The 21,759-nt window shown below is 41.2% G+C and overlaps 1 protein-coding gene across 2 annotated transcripts; it reads left to right on the forward strand.

The window, feature by feature from the left end:
* Positions 1-1,215: 1,215 nt before the first annotated feature.
* Positions 1,216-8,196, forward strand: LOC132898102 (uncharacterized). 2 transcript variants are annotated; one of them, XM_060939494.1, is made up of 3 exons: positions 1,216-1,283; positions 1,478-7,735; positions 7,983-8,196. In XM_060939494.1, exon 2 carries the CDS (start codon positions 3,269-3,271, stop codon positions 5,816-5,818), a length of 2,550 nt encoding a protein of 849 aa, XP_060795477.1. In that variant the 5' UTR covers positions 1,216-1,283; positions 1,478-3,268; the 3' UTR covers positions 5,819-7,735; positions 7,983-8,196. The 2 variants fall into 2 exon arrangements, with proteins under 2 accessions (XP_060795477.1, XP_060795476.1); XM_060939493.1 differs by lacking the exon at positions 1,216-1,283 and adding an exon at positions 1,294-1,377.
* The last annotated feature ends 13,563 nt before the right edge of the window (positions 8,197-21,759 follow it).

Below are 21,759 nucleotides of genomic sequence, written 5' to 3' on the forward strand. Positions count from 1 at the left end.
AAAGTTAAATTTATAAAAATGATATTGTTGAGGAGTTCTTAACTATTCAAACATCTGTATCTATCTGTGGACCTGGAAAATCCATCTTGTAAAACTAGACATTCACTAAGAGGAAGAGAGAAAAAAAATGAAGTGAGAAATATGAGGGATATAGAACAAACCAGGGTGCAATAAACTTAGGTTTCTTCTTTTTAGGTCCACCCACTACATGACAAATTACAGAAATGACATGGTATAAAGTGAGAAAGCAAATGTATGGAAGATGGAGCCACATCCAAAAAGAGAGGAATTATGTGAGATGGACAAATAAGGTGTGGACAAATGACTACAGTCCTTGCTTACGTATTGTGGTCCATGCTCTGGATATAACCCAAGTGTTCATTGGTGCCTGTTTTGTATTGTGTGAAGACAATGTACTACCACACTTTTCATTTTCATGAAGCCACTGGAGGCAGACCAAATTATTGCTGTCTTTCCAGTTTGTTCTTTTATTCCTCTTTTTTTTCTGTCATTACTATCCTTGCCTGAGATGACTACAGACTTTTTAAGTGGTTATCAGTTGAACAGTCTACCTCACAAGTTCACTTTATTGCACAGGCAATACATTTTAAAGATGCCAGATTCATGTGGTGTTTTTGCAGAAGCTTGGAGGAGTTCTGGATGACCTTATGGCATTCTTGAATCTTCTTAAGTCATGGTGCATTTCTGTACCACCTTTACAAAGTTAACATGGATGAGATGTGGATCCTGAGATCCCCAGGGAATGTTGAGGATCTATAGAAGATCATGTGTGTCCTGACGGCTAGTTATTTTGGCCTTATTAACTTGCAAGGAGAGCATTTTTCTTCTCCGCAAGCATGAAAAGGAATGCTTTTGTCTGTAACCTGATTTCTTTTCCGTTATCAGCCCAGTAGGACAAAAATCTGATATTGCAGTACTTGAAGATACACTATTTCTGTGAGACACAATATGTGTGTTGCCTCTAAGGCATTTATGTCGTTTATCTTTATAGTTTGCTTTAAAATAATTCATTCATATGTGTTTAAGTTATAAATAGCAGCAAAAAGGGTAAAATTGTTTGAGAGGATTTTATTTTGAAGGTCGACTTGCTAGCGACATCACTTCCTTGTTTACATTCTCTTCCTGGTTGCTTTGAGAGGGAAACTGGCATGCTGTTCATGCTCTGAGGTTCTTCCACAGCCATTCACTTTGAAACATTGTTCAGGCAATGCCATAAGTGTATATATTTCATGATGATAAGATGTTAAGAAGCATAAATAGCGGTAATCGTTAAAAACTTATATTTCATTTATAATTTAGAAAGGTAATTTTGTACATGTTAAAAGAGCATTCTCATGATTATTACTGTTGCTCAAGGTATATACAAAGGTGTAAATTCATATTTTGAGTTATTTCATAATGTGGTATTTATGCAAATACAGATAATTTTTCTGTTTTGTATTTCTTTTAACTACAGTTTTCACCGCTTGTCAAATGCGACTTCAGAGAGTAAAAGGTCAGCTCTACTCGGACTCCTGTGTTCATTGACAAAGGTTTAGCTTGGTGTTTAACCAGAGTTGCTACACTCTGCAACAGAACACTATAGTGAAAAGGTGGCACTTGATATTCCAAAGTGTTGAAGATGGCAAGCAACAAGTCATCTGTGTCAAATGGCAAGAGCAACATGACATCAGCATCATCTGTGAGTGCAGCTCGTGCCAGAGCTAAAGCAGAAGCTGCTATGGTGAGGCTAAATTAAAACTGGAAAAGGCTGCTAGAGAAGCAGAAAGGAAACAAGAGAAGCTCAAAGTCAGCTGGAAACTGCTAGAATCGAGACAGAGCTGGAAGTGCTAACATTAAATCGTGAAGCAGACACAGCCATTGCTGAAGCACAAGTGTTGGAAGATGTAGCAGAAATCCATGACATACTGGGAAATGTGAGATCTGAGTCAGAAGAAAGGCTTAGACTGCAACGTACTAGTGAATATGTCCACTCCCAAAATGATCAGAATCATTCTACCTCTCCACCAGTCCCAGGCCCACTTGTTAAATCTCCAGACCATGCTGCATCACAAGACAGTTTCAAAACATGGCATCCACCTGCAAACACATCAGAATTCCAACTTACTAATAACAAGCCCAAGCCTGAAAGTGATGTTACGGCACATCCACCCGCACCGAACCTGTCTGAACTGACAAGAGTTGAGCCAAAGACTGACATCAAAAGGACAAACCCTCACACGTATATACGTGCTCAGTTGCAAACATCCCAACATATGCTTCCAGCTAGTCCGTCAAAACCCCCAGACCCTCTGGCACAGTATTTGGCACGACGAGATCTTGTTATGTCAGGACTGTACCAATTTGATTATCTCATCTCATCTCATTATCTCTAGCCGCTTTATCCTGTTCTACAGGGTCGCAGGCAAGCTGGAGCCGGAGAATTTCCGTGCATGGCAGTCCTCATTCACCAATGTAGTGGCTGAAGTCCAACTTACAGCAACACAAGAACTAGACCTCATGACCAAATGGCTTGGATAAGAATCTGGAGAACAAATGAGGTACATACGTGCAGTTCATGTGAACAACGCCAATCTGGCTCTCCGCAAGGCGTGGGAGAGGCTGCGCGACTGCTATGCTGCCCCTGAGATAATTGAGCAGTCACTGTTCCAGAGACTAGACAGTTTTCCAAGGATTGCAGCCAAAGATCACACCAAATTACATGAACTTGGAGATTTGCTCATGGAGATACAAGGTGCCAAGGAGGATGGATATCTCACTGGGCTGTCATATCTAGATACCTCCAGGGTCTTCGACCAATAGTAGACAAGCTTCCATATGGTCTCCAAGAAAAGTGGGTGTCATCTGGGTTGTGGTACAAAGAAGAGAACAATGGTTGCTTCCCTCCCTTTAGTTACTTTTGTAACTTTGTGTGTCATGAGGCCAAAAAGCGTAATGACCCGAGCTTTATGTGTCAAAGCAGCAGCACAAACCCCACAAAACCAGAAAGGTTTCCAGTAAAGAGCTTTAACACCAACAAGTCTATCACAGTTCACAAAACAGATGTCTCTACAATCAACAATGACCCTAACCACATCCACTTAAGAAATGCAGGACATTCAGAAACAAGTCTATCAACGACAGGAAGGCCTTTCTAAAACAGAAAGGAATATGTTTCAAGTGTTGTTCTTCAACTTCCCATCTTGCCAAAGACTGCAAATCTTCTGTGAAGTGCTCTGAGTGTGAAAGCACCTACCATGATGCAGCCATGCACCCCGGCCCTCAGCCTACCAAGGCTCCTCCACTGCCACAGGAGAACGGCGGGGAGGGAGAAGATGGTTCTAATGTGACGGATGTTAGAACCAGCTGCACAGAGGTTTGTGGCTCCGGACGGTGGGGTCGTTCTTGCTCTAAGATCTGCCTAGCAACCGTCTACCCCAAAGATTCAAAGCACAAAGCCATTAAAGCTTATGTAATCTTGGATGATCAGAGCAACCACTCCTTAGCCAGACCAGAGTTCTTTGAGCTGTTCGGTGTGGAGAATAAACCACTCTTGTACCATCTCAGAACATGCTCCGGCATCATGGAAACATATGGCAGGACGGCAGAAGGATTCCAGGTAGAGTCTTTGGATGGCAAGGCTCTCATCTCTCTCCCACCTCTCCTCGAGTGTCCTGAAATCCCAAACAATCGAACTGAAATCCCAACACCAAGTGCAGTTTTGCATCAGCCTCATCTCCATCACATAGCCAAACACATTCCCGATCTAGACCCAGAAGCTGAGATACTCCTGCTACTCAGAAGAGATGTGCTCAGAGCACACAAGGTCAGGCAGCAAGTTAACAGGCCACGCAATGCTCCCTTTGCACAACGACTCGATCTAGGCTGGGTGGTGATAGGAGAGGTGTGCCTAGGTAAAGTGCATAAACCAACGGTTGACACCTTTAAGACTCATGTGCTCGATAATGGTCGCCATTCCATTTTTCAGCCTTGTACAAGTTTCATGCAGGTCAAAGAAACACAGCCGAGGTTCAGCGAGCCTAACAAAGTGCCAGAGAGGATGCTCGGACACAGAGTGTTTGACCAAACTGAACACGATAACAAACCTGCTCCATCAATAGAAGACATCCTCTTTCTAAAGATCATGAACACGAACGTCCACAAAGACGACACCAGCAGTTGGGTTGCCCCATTGCCATTCAAAGAGCCATGCCAGTGTTTGCCAAATAACAGAGAACACGTGCTCAAGCGGTTTGAATCCCTGCAACGTCAGTTCAAGAGGAGACCTGAGATGCAGGAACAATTTGTGGCATTCATGGAGAAGATCATTTCCAATGGTCATGCAGAAGTAGCGCCAGGTTTAAAGGAGGATGAGGAGTGCTGGTTTCTTCCATCATTTGGGGTATACCACCCGCAAAAGCCCAACCAAATTAGGGTAGTTTTCGATTCCAGTGCTCAGTACTCTGGTGTCTCCCTCAATGATGTGCTTCTGACAGGTCCTGACCTCAATAATTCTCTCCTGGGCATCCTTCTACACTTCAGGAAGGAGGGAGTAGCTATCCTTGCTGACATCCAACAAATGTTCCATTGTTTTTTGGTTCATGAAGATCATCGCAACTTCCTTCATTTTTTGTGGCATGAAGATAATGACCTCAGTAAGGTGGTTGTTGACTACCGCATGAGGGTTCATGTTTTTGGCAACTCACCAGCTCCTGCTGTAGCCATTTATGGTCTGCATAGAGCCATTGCTGAAGGTGCTCAGAAGTTTGGGGCTGACACAGTGAAGTTTGTGGAAAGACACTTTTATGTGGATGATGGGTTGGTGTCTCTGTCATCTGAAGCAGAGGCAATCGACCTTCTCAGACGGACTCAGGCTTCACTTGCTGAATCAAACCTTCGCTTGCACAAGTTTGTATCAAACAGTCCAACAGTCACTAGAGCTTTCCCGCCTGAAGATTGTGTTCCAGTCATCAAGGATCTGGATTTGAGTGAGGAAACAACACCCATGCAGTGCAGCTTGGGTTTGCTATGGGAGATCAGAACAGATACATTCACATTCTCTGCATCGACTGTTCTTAAACCTATTACCCGATGCAGAGTTCTCTCTACTGTCAACAGCGTCTTTGATCCCATGGGGTTGTTGGCACCCATCACGATCCAGGGAAGAGCCCTTCTCAGGGAGCTTACATCAGAACTGGCTGACTGGGACACACCGTTCCCAGCAGATAAGCTGAAGAAATGGGAAACATGGAGAGACTCTCTTCAAGTCCTAAAGGAGCTTCATGTGCCATGCACATACACACCAACCTCGCTCATCAAAACTGTCCACACAGAGTTGTGTGTATTCTCAGATGCCTCAACCATGGCCATTGGAGCCATTGCTTACCTGAGAGCCATTCAGGAGGATGGAAAGGTAGAAGTAGGACTTGTTATGGGCAAAGCCAAATTAGCACCTCTGTCCGAACCCACAATCCCAAGGCTCAAACTCTGCGCCGCTGTACTTGCAGTAGAAATGGCAGACCTCATCCGAGAAGAGCTAGACCTGAAATTGGATGCTATCAGGTTCTACACGGACAGCAAGGTGGTGCTCGGGTACATTAATAATGCAAAACAAACGCTTTTACGCCTATGTCCACAACAGAGTTCAACGTATCCGACAGTCCTCCGAACCGGTACAATGGCATTATGTACACACAGAAGAAAACCCTGCAGATCATGCATCCAGATCTTTACCTGCATCGCATCTTGCACAGAGTTCCTGGTTCACCGGACCTTCATTCCTGTATCAATCATCTGCAGAAACAACACAAACAAATGAAACGTTTGAGCTCATCGAACCAGAAAATGACTCAGAGATTCGGCCACAGGTACGCACCTACACTATTCACCTGGAGGAACCTGTGCTTAACCCTGATTGCTTTCAGCGTTTTTCCACCTTCATCTCTCTACTACGAGCAGTGGCGTTCCTCATCCATATGGCAAGATCCCACAAACATTCCAACCAAAACAGCAGGTGCTCGGGATGGCACATATGTCACTTGCCTCGTACTGTGGATGAAATGGCTCAAGCGAAAGATGTCATTCTGAGAGCAGCACAAAGGCCAGCCTTTGCAAAAGAACTGTCAGCCATCCAAGCAAACAAAGTGGTGCCTACAAACAGCCCTTTGCATAAGCTCAGTCCAATCTTAGAGGGTGGTCTCATCTGTGTTGGAGGCAGACTGAAATATTCTCAGCTTACATGCAAAGAAAAGAACCCAGTAATCCTAGCCAAGGACAGTCACATTTCCCTACTGCTTGTACGACATCACCATGAGCAGGTGAGACATCAGGGCCGACATCTCACAGAAGGCGCAGTAAGGGCAGCTGGACTGTGGATTTTGGGTGGTAAGCGACTGATCAGTTCTGTCCTCCACAAATGCATAATCTGCCAGAAGCTGCGTGGGAGAATGGAAGAACAACGTATGGCAGACTTACCGCCAGAATGTCTCAAGGTCTGCCCTCCTTTCATGTATGTTGGGCTTAACCTCTTTGGGCCTTGGTCCATTGTAATCAGACGCACCAGGGGAGGACAGGCAGAGAGCAAAAGGTGGGCCATAATGTTCAGTTGTTTGAGTTCAAGAGCTGTCCACATTGAACTGATTGAGTCTATGGACGCATCCAGCTGCACAAATGCTCTCAGGCGTTTCTTCGCACTCAGAGGCCCTGCAAAGCAACTCCAGTCTGATTGCAGCACTAACTTCATTTGGAGCTAGCAAGGAGTTGGAGATGGACAATACTGTGCAGAGGTACCTCAGCAAGCAAGGATGTAGCTGGAACTTCAGACCTCCACATGCTTCCCACATGGGAGGTTCATGGGAACGGATGATTGGTGTTGCCAGGAGAATCCTCGATTCAATGCTCCTGCAGCAAAAAAGTTGCCTAACCCACGAGGTGCTATCAACGCTAATGGCAAAAATCACAGCTATCATCAATGCACGTCCACTCCTACCTGTGTCTACAGATCCACAACAACCCTTCATTCTTTCACCAGCCATGCTCCTCACACAGAAATCAGGAGTTCCACCTCCTCCTGGAGATTTCACTGGCAAGGACCTTTACACAAAACAATGGAGGCAAGTTCAAGCACTTGCAAACCAGTTTTGGAACCGGTGGAGCCAAGAATACTTACCATCGTTACAACAAAGACAAAAATGGACACTGCCATGCAGAAACCTTCAAGTGGGGGATCTGGTTCTCCTCAGGGACAAACAGACTGTCTGCAACTGCTGGCCCATGGCCATAGTCACAGCGGCCATTCCTGGGAAGGATGGACATGTGAGAAAGGTTGAGATAAAAACGACTGAACAAGGTGATGCAAAAACCTTCCTCAGGCCAGTTGCAGAAGTAGTTCTTCTTCTGCCTAAGGACTGATTCAAGGACTGTTGTTTTAGACTCCTTCAAGTTCATAGTGGCCTCACATAGGCCAGACAGGGAGTGTGTTGCCTCTAAGGCATTTATGTCATTTATCTTTATAGTTTGCTTTAAAATAATTCATTCATATGTGTTTAAGTTATAAATAGCAGTAAAAAGGATAAAATTGTTTGAGAGGATTTTATTTTGAAGGTCGACTTGCTAGCGACATCACTTCCTTGTTTACATTCTCTTCCTGGTTGCTTTGAGAGGGAAACTGACATGCTGTTCATGCTCTGAGGCTCTTCCACAGCCATTCACTTTGAAACATTGTTCAGGCAATGCCGTAAGTGTATATATTTCATGATGATAAGATGTTAAGAAGCATAAATAGCGGTAATCGTTAAAAACTTATATTTCATTTATAATTTAAAAAGGTAATTTTGTACATGTTAAAAGAGCATTCTTCTAATGATTATTACTGTTGCTCAAGGTACATACAAAGGTGTAAATTCATATTTTGAGTTATTTCATAATGCGGTATTTATGCAAATACAGATAATTTTTCTGTTTTGTATTTCTTTTAACTACAGTTTTCACCGCTTGTCAAATGAGACTTCAGAGAGTAAAAGGTCAGCTCTACTCGGACTCCTGTGTTCATTGACAAAGTTTTAGCTTGGTGTTTAACCAGAGTTGCTGCACTCTGCAACAGAACACTATAATATGTACAGAATCACAATATTTAAATTGCCTGTTAAAGTGTACATACAACAACACTGTTGCATTTAGTAAAAGATGAGAAAATCAGTGACATTTGTTTTTTTTTTTTCAATTTAATATCTACAAAAATAACTTAAACCCTAAACCTGAGGGCACATTCACATTCTGTACAAAATTGTAATATGCAAACAGGAAAGAGCCGAGAACAGATCCCTGAGGGATACCTCTCTTTGCAGGCATTGGATTTAGAAGAGAAATTGCTGAGTTTGATTTGTTAGAACTGAAATCAGCAAACATCCTGATGTTTATTATTCTCTAATGTCTCTTTGGACAATCATGGATATCATATTGGCTACCAGTTTGAAGGATCACAAGGTCATGGACTGCAGTGCCACTCGTCGTATTTAAAATGATTACAGTTATCAGCATATTTTACCTAGCTAGTTCTTGATGTACTGTATTTACCCACCTAATAATACTCAACCAAATGCAGAGCTTTGATACAGGCACTGCAGAAAGTGTAATGCAGAATGCATGCAAAGTGAGAGCCACAAACGGTTTTAATGCAGTTTACAGGTTCACTGGCAGGCGAGGGCATGGTATTTACAGATCAAGTGTTTAAAACAGCATATTAATCTTATTATAATTACACTGGGCCTATTTTAATGATGCAGTTCCGTAGAAGGCCAAGACTAAAATTGTTCTTCATTTTGTGCAGGCATCAACCATTTTAACTGTGCATATTTAAAAAGAGAAAAGTCATCTTGTCCACACTGAGGAAATTAACAAGCAGCTTTGAGGAGTCACAAAATTCACTAATCATGCAAATTGCACATAAATGAACAAGTCTATTATTACGCTTTATACTTGTAGTCATTCCAAGTATGTGAGGATGTGTGGACCTCCAAGCTGTGTAACAGTAAGTCAGAGAGACAGGGTTTTGTAGGAGTACATATCCTCAGAACATCAAACAGCTCTTTTCCTCTCTCTTCTAAGGAACAGCAATCTCATTCTATTTTCTTTAGGAAATAATTGCCATTTTTGGACAGATCCATCCCCCCCTCCCCCAAACACACAGTAGGGAGACAGGAATAAACTTCAGTACCCTCACTACCATCACAGCTTCCATCACTACACTTTGTTTTATGTGCTTTAAAGTCCCTGCTCTTGCCAGGAATATATATCTTTCTGTGAGCTAAAACATATGATGAACTGTCTGGGCAGTCATCGTTCAAACAAACATTGTTGCTTTTCTTCTCTGTCATTTTTCTTTTTCCCCTGACGCTTTCTGGTTGTGGCCTCTCCAACTTCCATGTTAGTGTGAAGGATATTTGTGGATGGGATTTTTTTTTTTTTTTTTACTGGTTCTTCATCACAGGTTCTAGGCTCATGAGCAAAGATGGAAGCCAACAAGTGTTGCTTTATAAACTGATAAATGCACCTCCAAGCCCTTATTGTTCTGCTCTGATTGCTCTGGAAGCTACACAAGATGTGTCCGTCATGCTTCAAAAAATAGGTCAGGAAATGATCAGAAAATCATGCATGAGGTTCTTTGTTGTTTCAGTTCTATTTCCAATGGAGCGTAATGACAATCAGGGCAGACGAAAGTGGTCTTATTAGCATGATCCTCCAAGGTTAGATACAACTCGGACAGTATTCTTTTACATTTGTTTCCACTTTTCACTTTTTTTCTTTTACAGTGGAAGTAAAAATTTACATCACTGTTGGAATCCAGATTAGAGATTTCATGTTGAGTACAGCACACTAGGCATCCAGATGAAGTTACATCTCATTGTCGCAGCCATTTTGCAGAGGAATGTTAGGCAGATAGCCAAAGACATAACACACTCTCATGGACACGGCGAACTGAGCTTTAATCCTCAAGTTCTGTTCGCTACTTAACAATTGATTCAGGTCGTACCTTTAGATTTTATAGCAACGAAATTGTCAACATTTAGTTTAGAACACTGAATACATATAATTCTTTATTTCAATTCCTAAATTTAAACATGTAAGATCGCCGTAATCAGTTGCATGAAAAAGATTCAGAGTTCTTAAACACTGGTTGGAGTTCTGGTGAGGTCAGGTAAACAGGAGGCCAAATGACCACCCCAAAGCAAAATCACCCCTGTCTTCCTCTATGTCTGGGAGCCAGGCGGTCCAGGTGTTCTCAATCAAACTCTTTGTTTAGAGAAGGGTATAAGATGTCCTCTTGAGCAATTCTCCTGTCCACACCCCTTCCAACAAGATGGAAAAGTCTATCATCCCTGGTGCTGAGTACAACAGGGAGCAAACCAGGTAGATTGGGCTACTGGGTTCTGTCTCTCTTCTGTCAATCACAGTGACACTTATCAGTGGGCATCAGATGGTGTGTTCCTCTGAGTGGAATGCTACACCATGAGACAGCATAAGCAGCAACTTGAAAAGTTGTATGGCTTCATACACTCACCAGCCACTTTATTAGGAACACCCATCCACCTGCTGTTTTATGCAGTTCTATAATCAGCCAGTCCCTTCACAGCAGCACAATGTATAAAATCATGCAGATACAAATCAAGGGCTTCAGTTAATGTTCACTTCAAACATCAGAATGGGAAAAATTGTGATCTCAGAGTGTGACTTTCACTGTGGCATGGGTGTTGGTTTGAGCCAGATGGGCTGGTTTGAGTATTTCAGAAACTGCTGATCTCCTTGGGTTTTCACACACAACAATTCCTAGAGTTTACACAGAATGGTGTGGAAAAAAAATTAAGTGAGCAACAGTTCTGTGGGTAGAAACGTCTTGTTGATAAGAGACATCAGCAGAAAATGGCAAGATTGGTTCGAGCTGGGGCGGCACGGTGGTGTAGTGGTTAGCGCTGTCGCCTCACAGCAAGAAGGTCCTGGGTTCAAGCCCCGGGGCCGGCGAGGGCCTTTCTGTGTGGAGTTTGCATGTTCTCCCCGTGTCCGCGTGGGTTTCCTCCGGGTGCTCCGGTTTCCCCCACAGTCCAAAGACATGCAGGTTAGGTTAACTGGTGACTCTAAATTGACCGTAGGTGTGAATGTGAGTGTGAATGGTTGTCTGTGTCTATGTGTCAGCCCTGTGATGACCTGGCGACTTGTCCAGGGTGTACCCCGCCTTTCGCCCGTAGTCAGCTGGGATAGGCTCCAGCTTGCCTGCGACCCTGTAGAAGGATAAAGCAGCTAGAGATAATGAGATGAGATGAGATGGTTCGAGCTGCCAGGAAGGATATAGTAACTCATAGCAACTCTTTACAACCATGATGAGCAGAAAAGTATCTCAACATGCAACAGCAGAAGACCACATTGGGTTCCACTCCTGCAGCCAAGAACAGGAATCTTAGAATCAAGAACAAATTCCTATTAAAGTGGCCAGTGAGTGTATGTCTCAGAAGAATTGGCAAGACCAAACTGGGAAGAAAATACAGGAAAAAAATGACTTGGGTCACCTCCTGTGTCCTATCACTGAGACAGATTCTGTAATTTACTGCTGGGGCTTCTGATGGTTTGCATAGCCAGGGGAACAGTGAGAGCTGATTCCCCAAGATGCACTGGAATGGGGTGAGGCATGATTTAGTAAATTGGTTCTAAAAGCGAAGGCTATATAGGGAAAAAGGATATCAATGTGATGTTCGGACCTGTGTGTAAATGGTAAAGGTGCTTATTGTGACTGACAATAAAGTCATAGCAGTAAATAGAATTCCACCCTGCTCTAAAATTCAAGGAGCTCAGTAAGTTTTAAAAAATAGGCTCAACAAATCTCAAGTTATTCAATTACATAATTACATGATTATTGTGCATCACCAACAATACTGCTACATTCCAATAGGCCATGGATGGATGGTATGTGTCTATACGATCCATCCATTATCTGTAACCACTCATCCTGTGCAGGGTCACGGGCAAGCTGGAGCCTATCCCAGCTGACTGTGGGCGAGAGGCGGGGTAAGTTGCCATATCATCGCAGGGTTGACACATAGAGACAAACAACCATTCACACTCACATTCACACCTACGGTCAATTTAGAGCCACCAATTAGCCTAACCTGCATGTCTTTGGACTGTGGGGGAAACTGGAGCACCCACGCAGACACAGGGAGAACATGCAAACTCCACACAGAAAGGCCTTCTTGCTGTGAGGCAACAGTGCTAACCACTACACCACCATGCCACCACTGTGTCTACACTAACAACACAAATGTGCTGAGAAGATAATGCTGCATTCACCTAAAGGTTAGAACTCATAATTTTCTCTGTGCAACTAGAAAAAAAACAAAATTCCGAATTCCAAATTCTCACATAAGAGGTAAATTGAATGTAATGTAATAAGTCGAACAGTAAAGTTATCATCACCCAATGTGTGCACCAATGCACATTCAGTTAATGGTGCATTTACATATTTGCCAAAACCCAGGGATAAAACATTAGGAATGTTAGTTCAGCTGTTTTTAAATTCAGATTTAAAAAAATAATAATAAAAATCCTAGTCTGGGGAATTATTTTGTTACATATTAATCATGATTCCTAATAATTCACATAAATTTATAGTTCACTAGTGGCTGTTTATTGCATTTTATCCTAATTATATTTATGAGTAAAGCACAAGGGGTTTTATATAATCATACTACATACTTAATAACTACTATTTAAAATGAGGTTTATTGGCAAGAAAACGAAGCATTTAGCATCAGTGGTTCATTGCATCCACTTCCTCAAGTCCTGACAAGACAAGAATGAGAAACAAGTTTAAAGTTAGCTTTAGGTTATTGATTTTTGATCCAAATTTTGTGATGACTCTGCTATGACACTCATGTGAAAGCTACCAACAGGAGGACGGCTTAGACAAGGAGGATTACACAAAACTAATGCGACAGATATAAATACTGTAGAGGCAATAGTGAAACAAAAAATATGGGATTTAAAAGAAGTATAATGTCTAATTAACCATTATTCCACGAACTCGAGTCATACATGAGCTGATAGCCAACGAAGTGCGTAGCGTAAGTCATGTACAATGAGATTGAGTGGAATAACTGTTTTATTATAGCTACAGTCACTGGATTTTGAGAAACAGAGCATTTTTATTTTTATTTTTTTGCAAATTTGAGAAATAAAAACTTTATACAAAACGTCCAACAAAATTATTTCACTGGCAAGGACCTTTACACAAAACAATGGAGGCAAGTTCAAGCACTTGCAAACCAGTTTTGGAACCGGTGGAGCCAAGAATACTTACCATCGTTACAACAAAGACAAAAATGGACACTGCCATGCAGAAACCTTCAAGTGGGGGATCTGGTTCTCCTCAGGGACAAACAGACTGTCCACAACTGCTGGCCCATGGCCATAGTCACAGCGGCCATTCCTGGGAAGGATGGACATGTGAGAAAGGTTGAGATAAAAACGACTGAACAAGGTGATGCAAAAACCTTCCTCAGGCCAGTTGCAGAAGTAGTTCTTCTTCTGCCTAAGGACTGATTCAAGGACTGTTGTTTTAGACTCCTTCAAGTTCATAGTGGCCTCACATAGGCCAGACAGGGAGTGTGTTGCCTCTAAGGCATTTATGTCATTTATCTTTATAGTTTGCTTTAAAATAATTAATTCATATGTGTTTAAGTTATAAATAGCAGTAAAAAGGATAAAATTGTTTGAGAGGATTTTATTTTGAAGGTCGACTTGCTAGCGACATCACTTCCTTGTTTACATTCTCTTCCTGGTTGCTTTGAGAGGGAAACTGACATGCTGTTCATGCTCTGAGGCTCTTCCACAGCCATTCACTTTGAAACATTGTTCAGGCAATGCCGTAAGTGTATATATTTCATGATGATAAGATGTTAAGAAGCATAAATAGCGGTAATCGTTAAAAACTTATATTTCATTTATAATTTAAAAAGGTAATTTTGTACATGTTAAAAGAGCATTCTTCTCATGATTATTACTGTTGCTCAAGGTACATACAAAGGTGTAAATTCATATTTTGAGTTATTTCATAATGCGGTATTTATGCAAATACAGATAATTTTTCTGTTTTGTATTTCTTTTAACTACAGTTTTCACCGCTTGTCAAATGAGACTTCAGAGAGTAAAAGGTCAGCTCTACTCGGACTCCTGTGTTCATTGACAAAGTTTTAGCTTGGTGTTTAACCAGAGTTGCTGCACTCTGCAACAGAACACTATAATATGTACAGAATCACAATATTTAAATTGCCTGTTAAAGTGTACATACAACAACACTGTTGCATTTAGTAAAAGATGAGAAAATCAGTGACATTTGGGTTTTTTTTCAATTTAATATCTACAAAAACAAATTTGAGAAATAAAAACTTTATACAAAACGTCCAACAAAATTATTTGTGCTTAGAATGTAAACAAACCGGCGAAATGACAGGAGCAATTTGTGAAAAATGCTATAATAATAAATCTTGAAAAATTAAAAAAAGATATGTTCATTCCATATTTTGTTGCTTTTTTGTATTTTTTTGGGGGGGGTTTGTTTTCAAGTAGAGTTTTTATTTCATCCTCGGTTAGTTCAGTAACACGCTCCACCATTTACTCTCCTCACAGTATATGAGGTGATAGCCTAGTAGTAGAGTAGCCAATCAGAGCACGTTTGCTCATATCCAGTGAATGTGGATAGAATAATCACAGATATGTGCATGAAAAGAAACAGAGCATGAATTACAGCTTCCTAGTATGAACCTAGCTAATTAGCACACTTTCCAGTTGAAATGCTACAAACCTGTCCTGTACTGCATCGCTACACACACAGTTTGGCAGATCGTGGTAATTTTCTTTAATCATAGGTTCAGGATCTTCATCATATAATCTGACTTGAAGAAGACATTACTGCACCGTCTGTTATAGAATCCTGCCAAGATTTGATTGCCATAGCCTTGTTTAGTGTGACAAGGAATAATCATTAAACAAACAAACAAAAAAAAAACTGTTAGCATCACACAGTGTAACACAAGCTTAACCCTCAAGCAACCAAGTGGGGTCATTTATGACCATGGGCATATAATTTTGTGTGCAGTTTTTATACATTTGATCCAAAAATTATTTCCTTCCATGAATTTGTCAATTAGCTTGTCCTACAACTGTTCACAGGTTTTTGCAGGGATCGGCCAAATGGTGTGGCAAGAGTAATGAAAAATTGTGCAGGGTCATTTATGACCCCAGAAAGAAGCATAGGATTTCTTGCAGAATTTCCTTATCAAATTTTGCTTTTATGAACTACTTATCTGTATGTTGTACTTTTGTTGCAGTGAACCATGGCAAGTAGACCAAGAATAGCTGGATTTACAGCTGCAGAAGCATTGAGACAGATACTCGAGGTCCAAAGTGATGATAAAAATAGCTCAGTTGATGAGATGATTAGTTTTAGTATTAGCATATCTGCTAGAAATAGCATGTTAGCTAGTATTTGCATATTAGTTAGTCACTAGTTTTGATATTACAAAGATCCCACCAACACCGCAATGGATATTTTTGCTCATACTTTTCTTTTCATGATACATTTTCAGTCGGTGTTGTTGAATTAAGTAAATGTTCCAGTAAGATATAAGAAAGACTATCTAGATTACATTATATTCTTCTTGTCCTGTGTCTTTTTACCTTCTTTCTGCATTAAAATTTGTTGTAAACCATACCTATCTACAGTTATATATTTTAATAGTATCTTTCTTGAACACAGGAAGTGGTATATGTATGTAAAACCAAGGGAAAATAACTAGGTATACAGATTCATGTACTGAATATAGCGGGGTCATAAATGACCCCATCCGGTCATATTAGTCGCTAAAATAGCTTGGTTAGTTGAAGGTTAACGTGATGACCCTATAATCTTAACCATTTTGTTATGTGTACTTGTCAAGGATATATAATCATGTGGAAACCAAATTCCAAAATGAACTGCCTTGCCGATCCAGAAAATAATGAGATAGAAATAGTTCTTAGGTTTTTTTGTTTGTTTGTTTGTTTTTTTTTATTTGACCCAATCAGAGTATATGGGTTGAATGTTGTAGTGGTTGTCAGTTAGTATGTTAGTACTGCTACAATAACATGTGCAACATATTTTTCTAAACGTTTGACATATGACCATTTTCTTCCTCAGTAGTTCAGGGTAGTCACGGTCATGGTCTTCACTCAACAACCCGGCTCTTGTGACTCAGTGAGGACCCTTAGAGAAAGTGATAAACACACTTGAGTCAAAGGCAAAGCTTTCTATCCTCTAAACTAACTGTTGAGACCACAGAACAGTCAAATGTGCTCTGACCTACAGCACGGTTTACCCTGTGAACCCTTACCCTGCCGGTCCCCAGCACGGAATGCTGCGAGATTTATAGAATCAGTGGGTGTGAATCACAGTGAGACTGTAAAGAGTAAAGTTATGAAAAGGCTTTTTAATATTGGTTATCGAGCTTGACAGTGAGGCCTGGGTTTGGAACGACACACAAAATCTATTTTATCACCCACTTTGTTCTGTGCAAAAGTAAAGCCAGAAGAATGATTTCAGAGATGTGTAGTGAGTTCATTAATGTTACAAATGAATCACATGAATGACATTTTGAGATAATAGATGCATGTTGTATTTTTTGATAGACATCTTTCACTTCTGTATTTTTCCATAATCTGACACATAGTTTCAACATACACTATCAGACTACACTATCTCTGTAACTCTAGGTTGCTTCTGCATGGTTTTCTGTGTTAGCTAACCTTAATAATAATAGCTTTTCCTCTTAAAAAAATCCTCCTCTCCTAGTGTATCTCCTGGTGTGTCATGCTGAATGAGTGCAGTAATAACATCCCTACACTTTGCCCTGCCTCCACCACCATCCCAGGGCAGGAAATTAAAGTGAAATACAGAGGCTGGGGTCCGTTCGCACACGTTCCCCTGCTAATAAAATAGCGCTAACCTGACTGTCATCTTTACAACCTACATGGCCATTAAGAGGAATTTTCTGTGTTTAACAGTAAATCACTACTTCAACAACAAAAAAGTCAGACAGAGAGGTATAATACTGTTGAAATACTCCCAGCCACGAAAGGTTTTAATAGTATTGTTGGCACAAAGCAACTTTTTAGACATTTTAATAGATTTATAAGTTGGATCCTCTCTTTTCAGCAGAGACACTACATATGAAGTTATCCAAGCATTAGGGCTTTTACACAATAAAATCCCCAGTCTAGAATTAATTACTATTAGCAGGGTATATTTTTCCAGTTGTAGGAGTTTTTCAAATGGAGAAAAATATATAATATAAAGGATTCCAAACTGTACAGAGTATTGCAAACATGTCTTACGTTTGTATTTTTTTTCAGGATCTTTATTTTTGCATTATAATTTTATTGGCACAAAGACACACCTAGTACATACAGTATACAGGGTTAGTCAAAATTATGTTAACGCTAATGGATTATTTTTCTCCTGCAGATAGATGTACACCATGGGTGACAGATTAAATGGTACTGTTGCTTGCTGGTTTTTGTGTGTTGAACACGATGGCAAACAGTTTGAGACCATCCTGTAAATCATCTTGCACATATGATGTATGTGTTGTGAATAAATGGTTTCTACCATTTAAGTGTTAACATAATTTTGACTAAACCTGTATATTTGAAAAAAAAAATTAACAATTTTTATACCAACAGAAAAACAGTGCTTAGCAAATTCTGTTGATGAGAGCATAGCAGTTTGAGGAGTTTTACGCAAGAAAATCACTGATGCTTCAAACATCATTTTCATTCTAGTTTAAAATTTTAAATTGTAATTTTGACAGGACACACTGAACTAAATTAAAAAAAAAAACAAAACCTTTCACCCACCAGACAGCTGCATGTCATTTATGCCAGAAATGAGATACTAGATACCAGCCCTGGAGAGATGGTAAGAGTGAGAGAAACAGTAGAACTAAACAGCTTCCTTTTAATTCAACACACATTGCCCAAAAACCATGAGACTTAAGTGAATTTGACTTTTAGGTGTATTGGAAAGAGCACTTTCTTTAAGCTCCAATATAAATTGCATCAACGGTACGACAAAATACCAAATATAGAGTTTCGGCCCAGGCTGTCAAAGTGCCTGTCCTTGAGATTCTGGAGCTACACAAGGTTGCCTGTAGGGGTGACATCACCCACACATGTAAATCCTGAGACCCCCCCCCCCCCCCCCCCCACACACACACACACACACACACACAGACATATAAGCATCATGGACCACAGAGACTGAAGCTGAACCTGTACAACTATGAAAATAATGTTCACGTTTCCCCCTAATCTTCATGCAGATTTTTTTTTTCATCTTTGCTTCAGATCTTTGCAGAAAAGACACAAATAAAACAAGTCAAGTTTATTTGTATAGCACTTTTAACAGACATTGTCACAAACCATCCATCCATAACCACTTACCCTGTGCAGGGTTGCAGGCAAGCTGGAACCTATCCCAGCTGACTATAGGCAAGAGGCAGGGTACAGCCAGATCATCACAGAGCTGACACATAGAGACAAACAACCATTCACACTCACAGTCAATTTAGAGCCACCAATTAACCTAATCTGCATGTCTTTGGACTATGGGGGAAACCGGAGCACCTGGAGGAAACCCATGCAGACAGAGCCCATGTTTACATTAGACCGTATCAGCGGATCATCAGATTAACGTTTTTAAAACGATTACTGTGCACACAGCAACACCAATACACGATTTGCGTGCACACAGCAATACCAATACACGGATACGCTTGGCTCTGCAGGCATCCTGCGCTCCAAATCACTCCGCCCTGAACAGCGAGTGCCCTCTGGAGGGTGCGCACTCCGGCCCTGCGCAGCTCACAGAGCACGCGAGTGAAGTGAACAAGCTGTGATTCGGGACTGAGCCGCTGTGTGTGTGTGATCCCAGCGCACATCACTTACCACTTGCAAGTGGAAGGATGGCAAGCCTAAAGACAATCATAACTACACAATGGGCAGTATTTGCAGTATTTTCATACTTTTATACTCTTTAATGAAAGGTGATACAAGGCGGAAGTCCACGCCGTTTTTCAGCAGTCGCGTCACATGACCAACGCCAGCGAATCAGGAAGGTGGATGTCACAGTGACGTTGTCCAATGAGACGCCAGCTAGAGCTCAGCACAGCGTATCCGCGTATTCTGAATGTTTACACAGCACCGGAGCTGACACGATCTGGATTGAATATGTGGATGCTGGCGGATTCCCATTTCCCGGTGTTTCCAGGCGGTTTAATGTAAACGGACAGTGCATCTGCGAAGAAAACAAGACAGATACGGTCTAATGTAAACGTAGCCAGAGAGAGAACATGCAAACTCCACACAGATTGGCCCCAGTCAGCCAACAGGCTCAAACCCAGAACCTTCTTGCTGTAAGGCGACAGTGCTAACCACTACACCACCATGCTGCCTGTCACAAAGCAGCTTTACAGCAAATTAAAATTTTAAACATGATCTAATTTTATCCCTAATTTATCCCTAATTTATCCCCAATGAGCAAGCCTGTGGCAACGGTGGCAAGAAAAACTCCCTCAGACGACATGAGGAAGAAACCTTGAGATGAACCAGACTCAAAAGGGAACTGATCCTTATTTGGGTGATAACAGATAGTGTGATTTTTAAATAATTTACTTCTATAACTGTGTCCTATGTAGTCAAAAAGTATAACTATTTAACCAGGAAAATCATTATAGTTTTAACATGAAGTCTGTTTTGTTGAAGTTATAAACTGTTCATTGATGGAGACTTGAGTGCAAAACTGTTCATGACAACTGCAGTCTGAAAGTTAGTAAGTCGACTATAATCCTCAGCCATAAATGCATTACTGTAAGTGTCCAGAGACATCTTCCAAGTGTGACTTTTGACTGTCCATATGGGCCTATCCTCCACAGGAGCAATGTGATAAGACTCCAGCCAGATGTAGGGCATCAGGATGGATCAAGCAGGTCTGGAGAGCAGAAGAGGTCAGCACCACCAGTATCTCAGGATCAACATGTAACTCAACAGAGAGGGACAGACAGAGGGAAGAGACGGGGGGACACACAGGTTGTTAGGTATGCCCAATGTCATCTAAAGAGTAAGAACAATATACATTTTGCACTGAGCGCAAGCAGGGACTCTGGCAAGACTAACTATGACAGCATAACTAAAAGGGGAGAGCCAGAAGATAAAACAGACATTTACACCAATTAGCCGTAACACAAAAAACACCTGCCTAATATCATGAAGGTCCTCCTTGTGCCATCAAAACCACTCTGACCCATAAAGACATGGATTCCACAAGACTTCTGAAGGTGTCCTTTGGTATCTGGCACCAAGATGTTAGCAGCAGATCCTTTAAGTCCTGTATGTTGTGAGGTGGCCTCCATGGATTGGACTTGTTTGTCCAGCATATCTCACAGATGCTTGATCAGGAATGAGATCTGGGCATGTTAGAGTACCTTGAACTTTGTCATGTTCCTCAAACCATTATTGAACAATATTTTTTGCACTGTGAAAGGGTGCATTAGAGAATGACTTTGCCATGAAGGGGTGTATTTGGTCTGCAACAATGCTTAGGTCCTTCCTTGGACCACTTTTGGTACATACAATCCATTGCATACCAGGAATACCCCACAAGATCTGCCTTATTGGAGATGCTCAGACCCAGTCATCTAGCCATGACAATTTGGCCCTTGTCAAAGTCACTCAGATACTTATCAGTTGGTCAGGTTCAATGCCCGAACTGATATTTGTATCATCAGTTTTTCATTGGCTAATCAGACACAAGGTACACAACCACTCTTGCCAGAGCGGTTGGGGGTTAGGCGTCGGGCTCAAGGGCACTTAAGCTAGTCCTGCTGGTCCTGGGAATCAAACCAGCAACCTTTTGGTCCCAAAGCTATTTCTCTAACTATTAGGCCATGGCTTCCCCAGTTCCCCAGATCCTTATACTTGCCCATATTCCTGCTTCCAACACATGTGTTTGAGCTTTATAAGTATATACTCACAGTGCTTTTCTGGCAGGTTCTCACACATTGATCTAATCAGAAAGACTACATGCTGTTGCTCCAGAATAGCTGTTTTCTCCAAACAAAGTTTTCTCCAGTTTATTCACCTCCTGTTTGACCGGAAGCCTGTAGAATGACACTGGGAATGTTATAAGCTGTTGCTAGCATGTCAAGTAAATAAAGACACTTCAAGTAAATAGGCAGTTTATTTCTCTTAATTCTAGCCACTTTGTTGTGATGGAGACAGAATTAACATTAAATTATATAGTCACCTGCTATTTGCATGTGATGTTTATACTATGATTACACACTATTTGCACAAGTGCTCAGCAGTGCATAATTATCCCATCAGTTATCCTGATGCTTTTGTTGTTTCTGCTCTCTGTGGGCCATAGTCAGAATTAGTTCACGTGCATAGTGAGGAGTTAATTGTGAGAAAATATAGAATATTTATCATGGATACAGGATACAGAAGAGCTACTGCAGCACAAACTGCTGAAAAAGTTAATGCTGACACCTTTCTGTTTTATCCAGCATTAACCTTTTTCAGCAGTTTGTGCTACAGTAGCTCTTCTGTGGGATTGGACCATATGGGCTAGCCTTTGTGCCCTATGCAAATCATGAGCCTTTGACACCCATGACCCTGTCG

Source organism: Neoarius graeffei, chromosome 14 (genome assembly GCF_027579695.1).
Source record: "Neoarius graeffei isolate fNeoGra1 chromosome 14, fNeoGra1.pri, whole genome shotgun sequence".
Lineage (NCBI taxonomy): Eukaryota > Metazoa > Chordata > Actinopteri > Siluriformes > Ariidae > Neoarius > Neoarius graeffei.

Bases quoted from the DNA above. Each gene is read 5' to 3' on its own strand.
- LOC132898102 (XM_060939494.1), top strand. From the start codon at position 3,269: ATGCACCCCGGCCCTCAGCCTACCAAGGCTCCTCCACTGCCACAGGAG.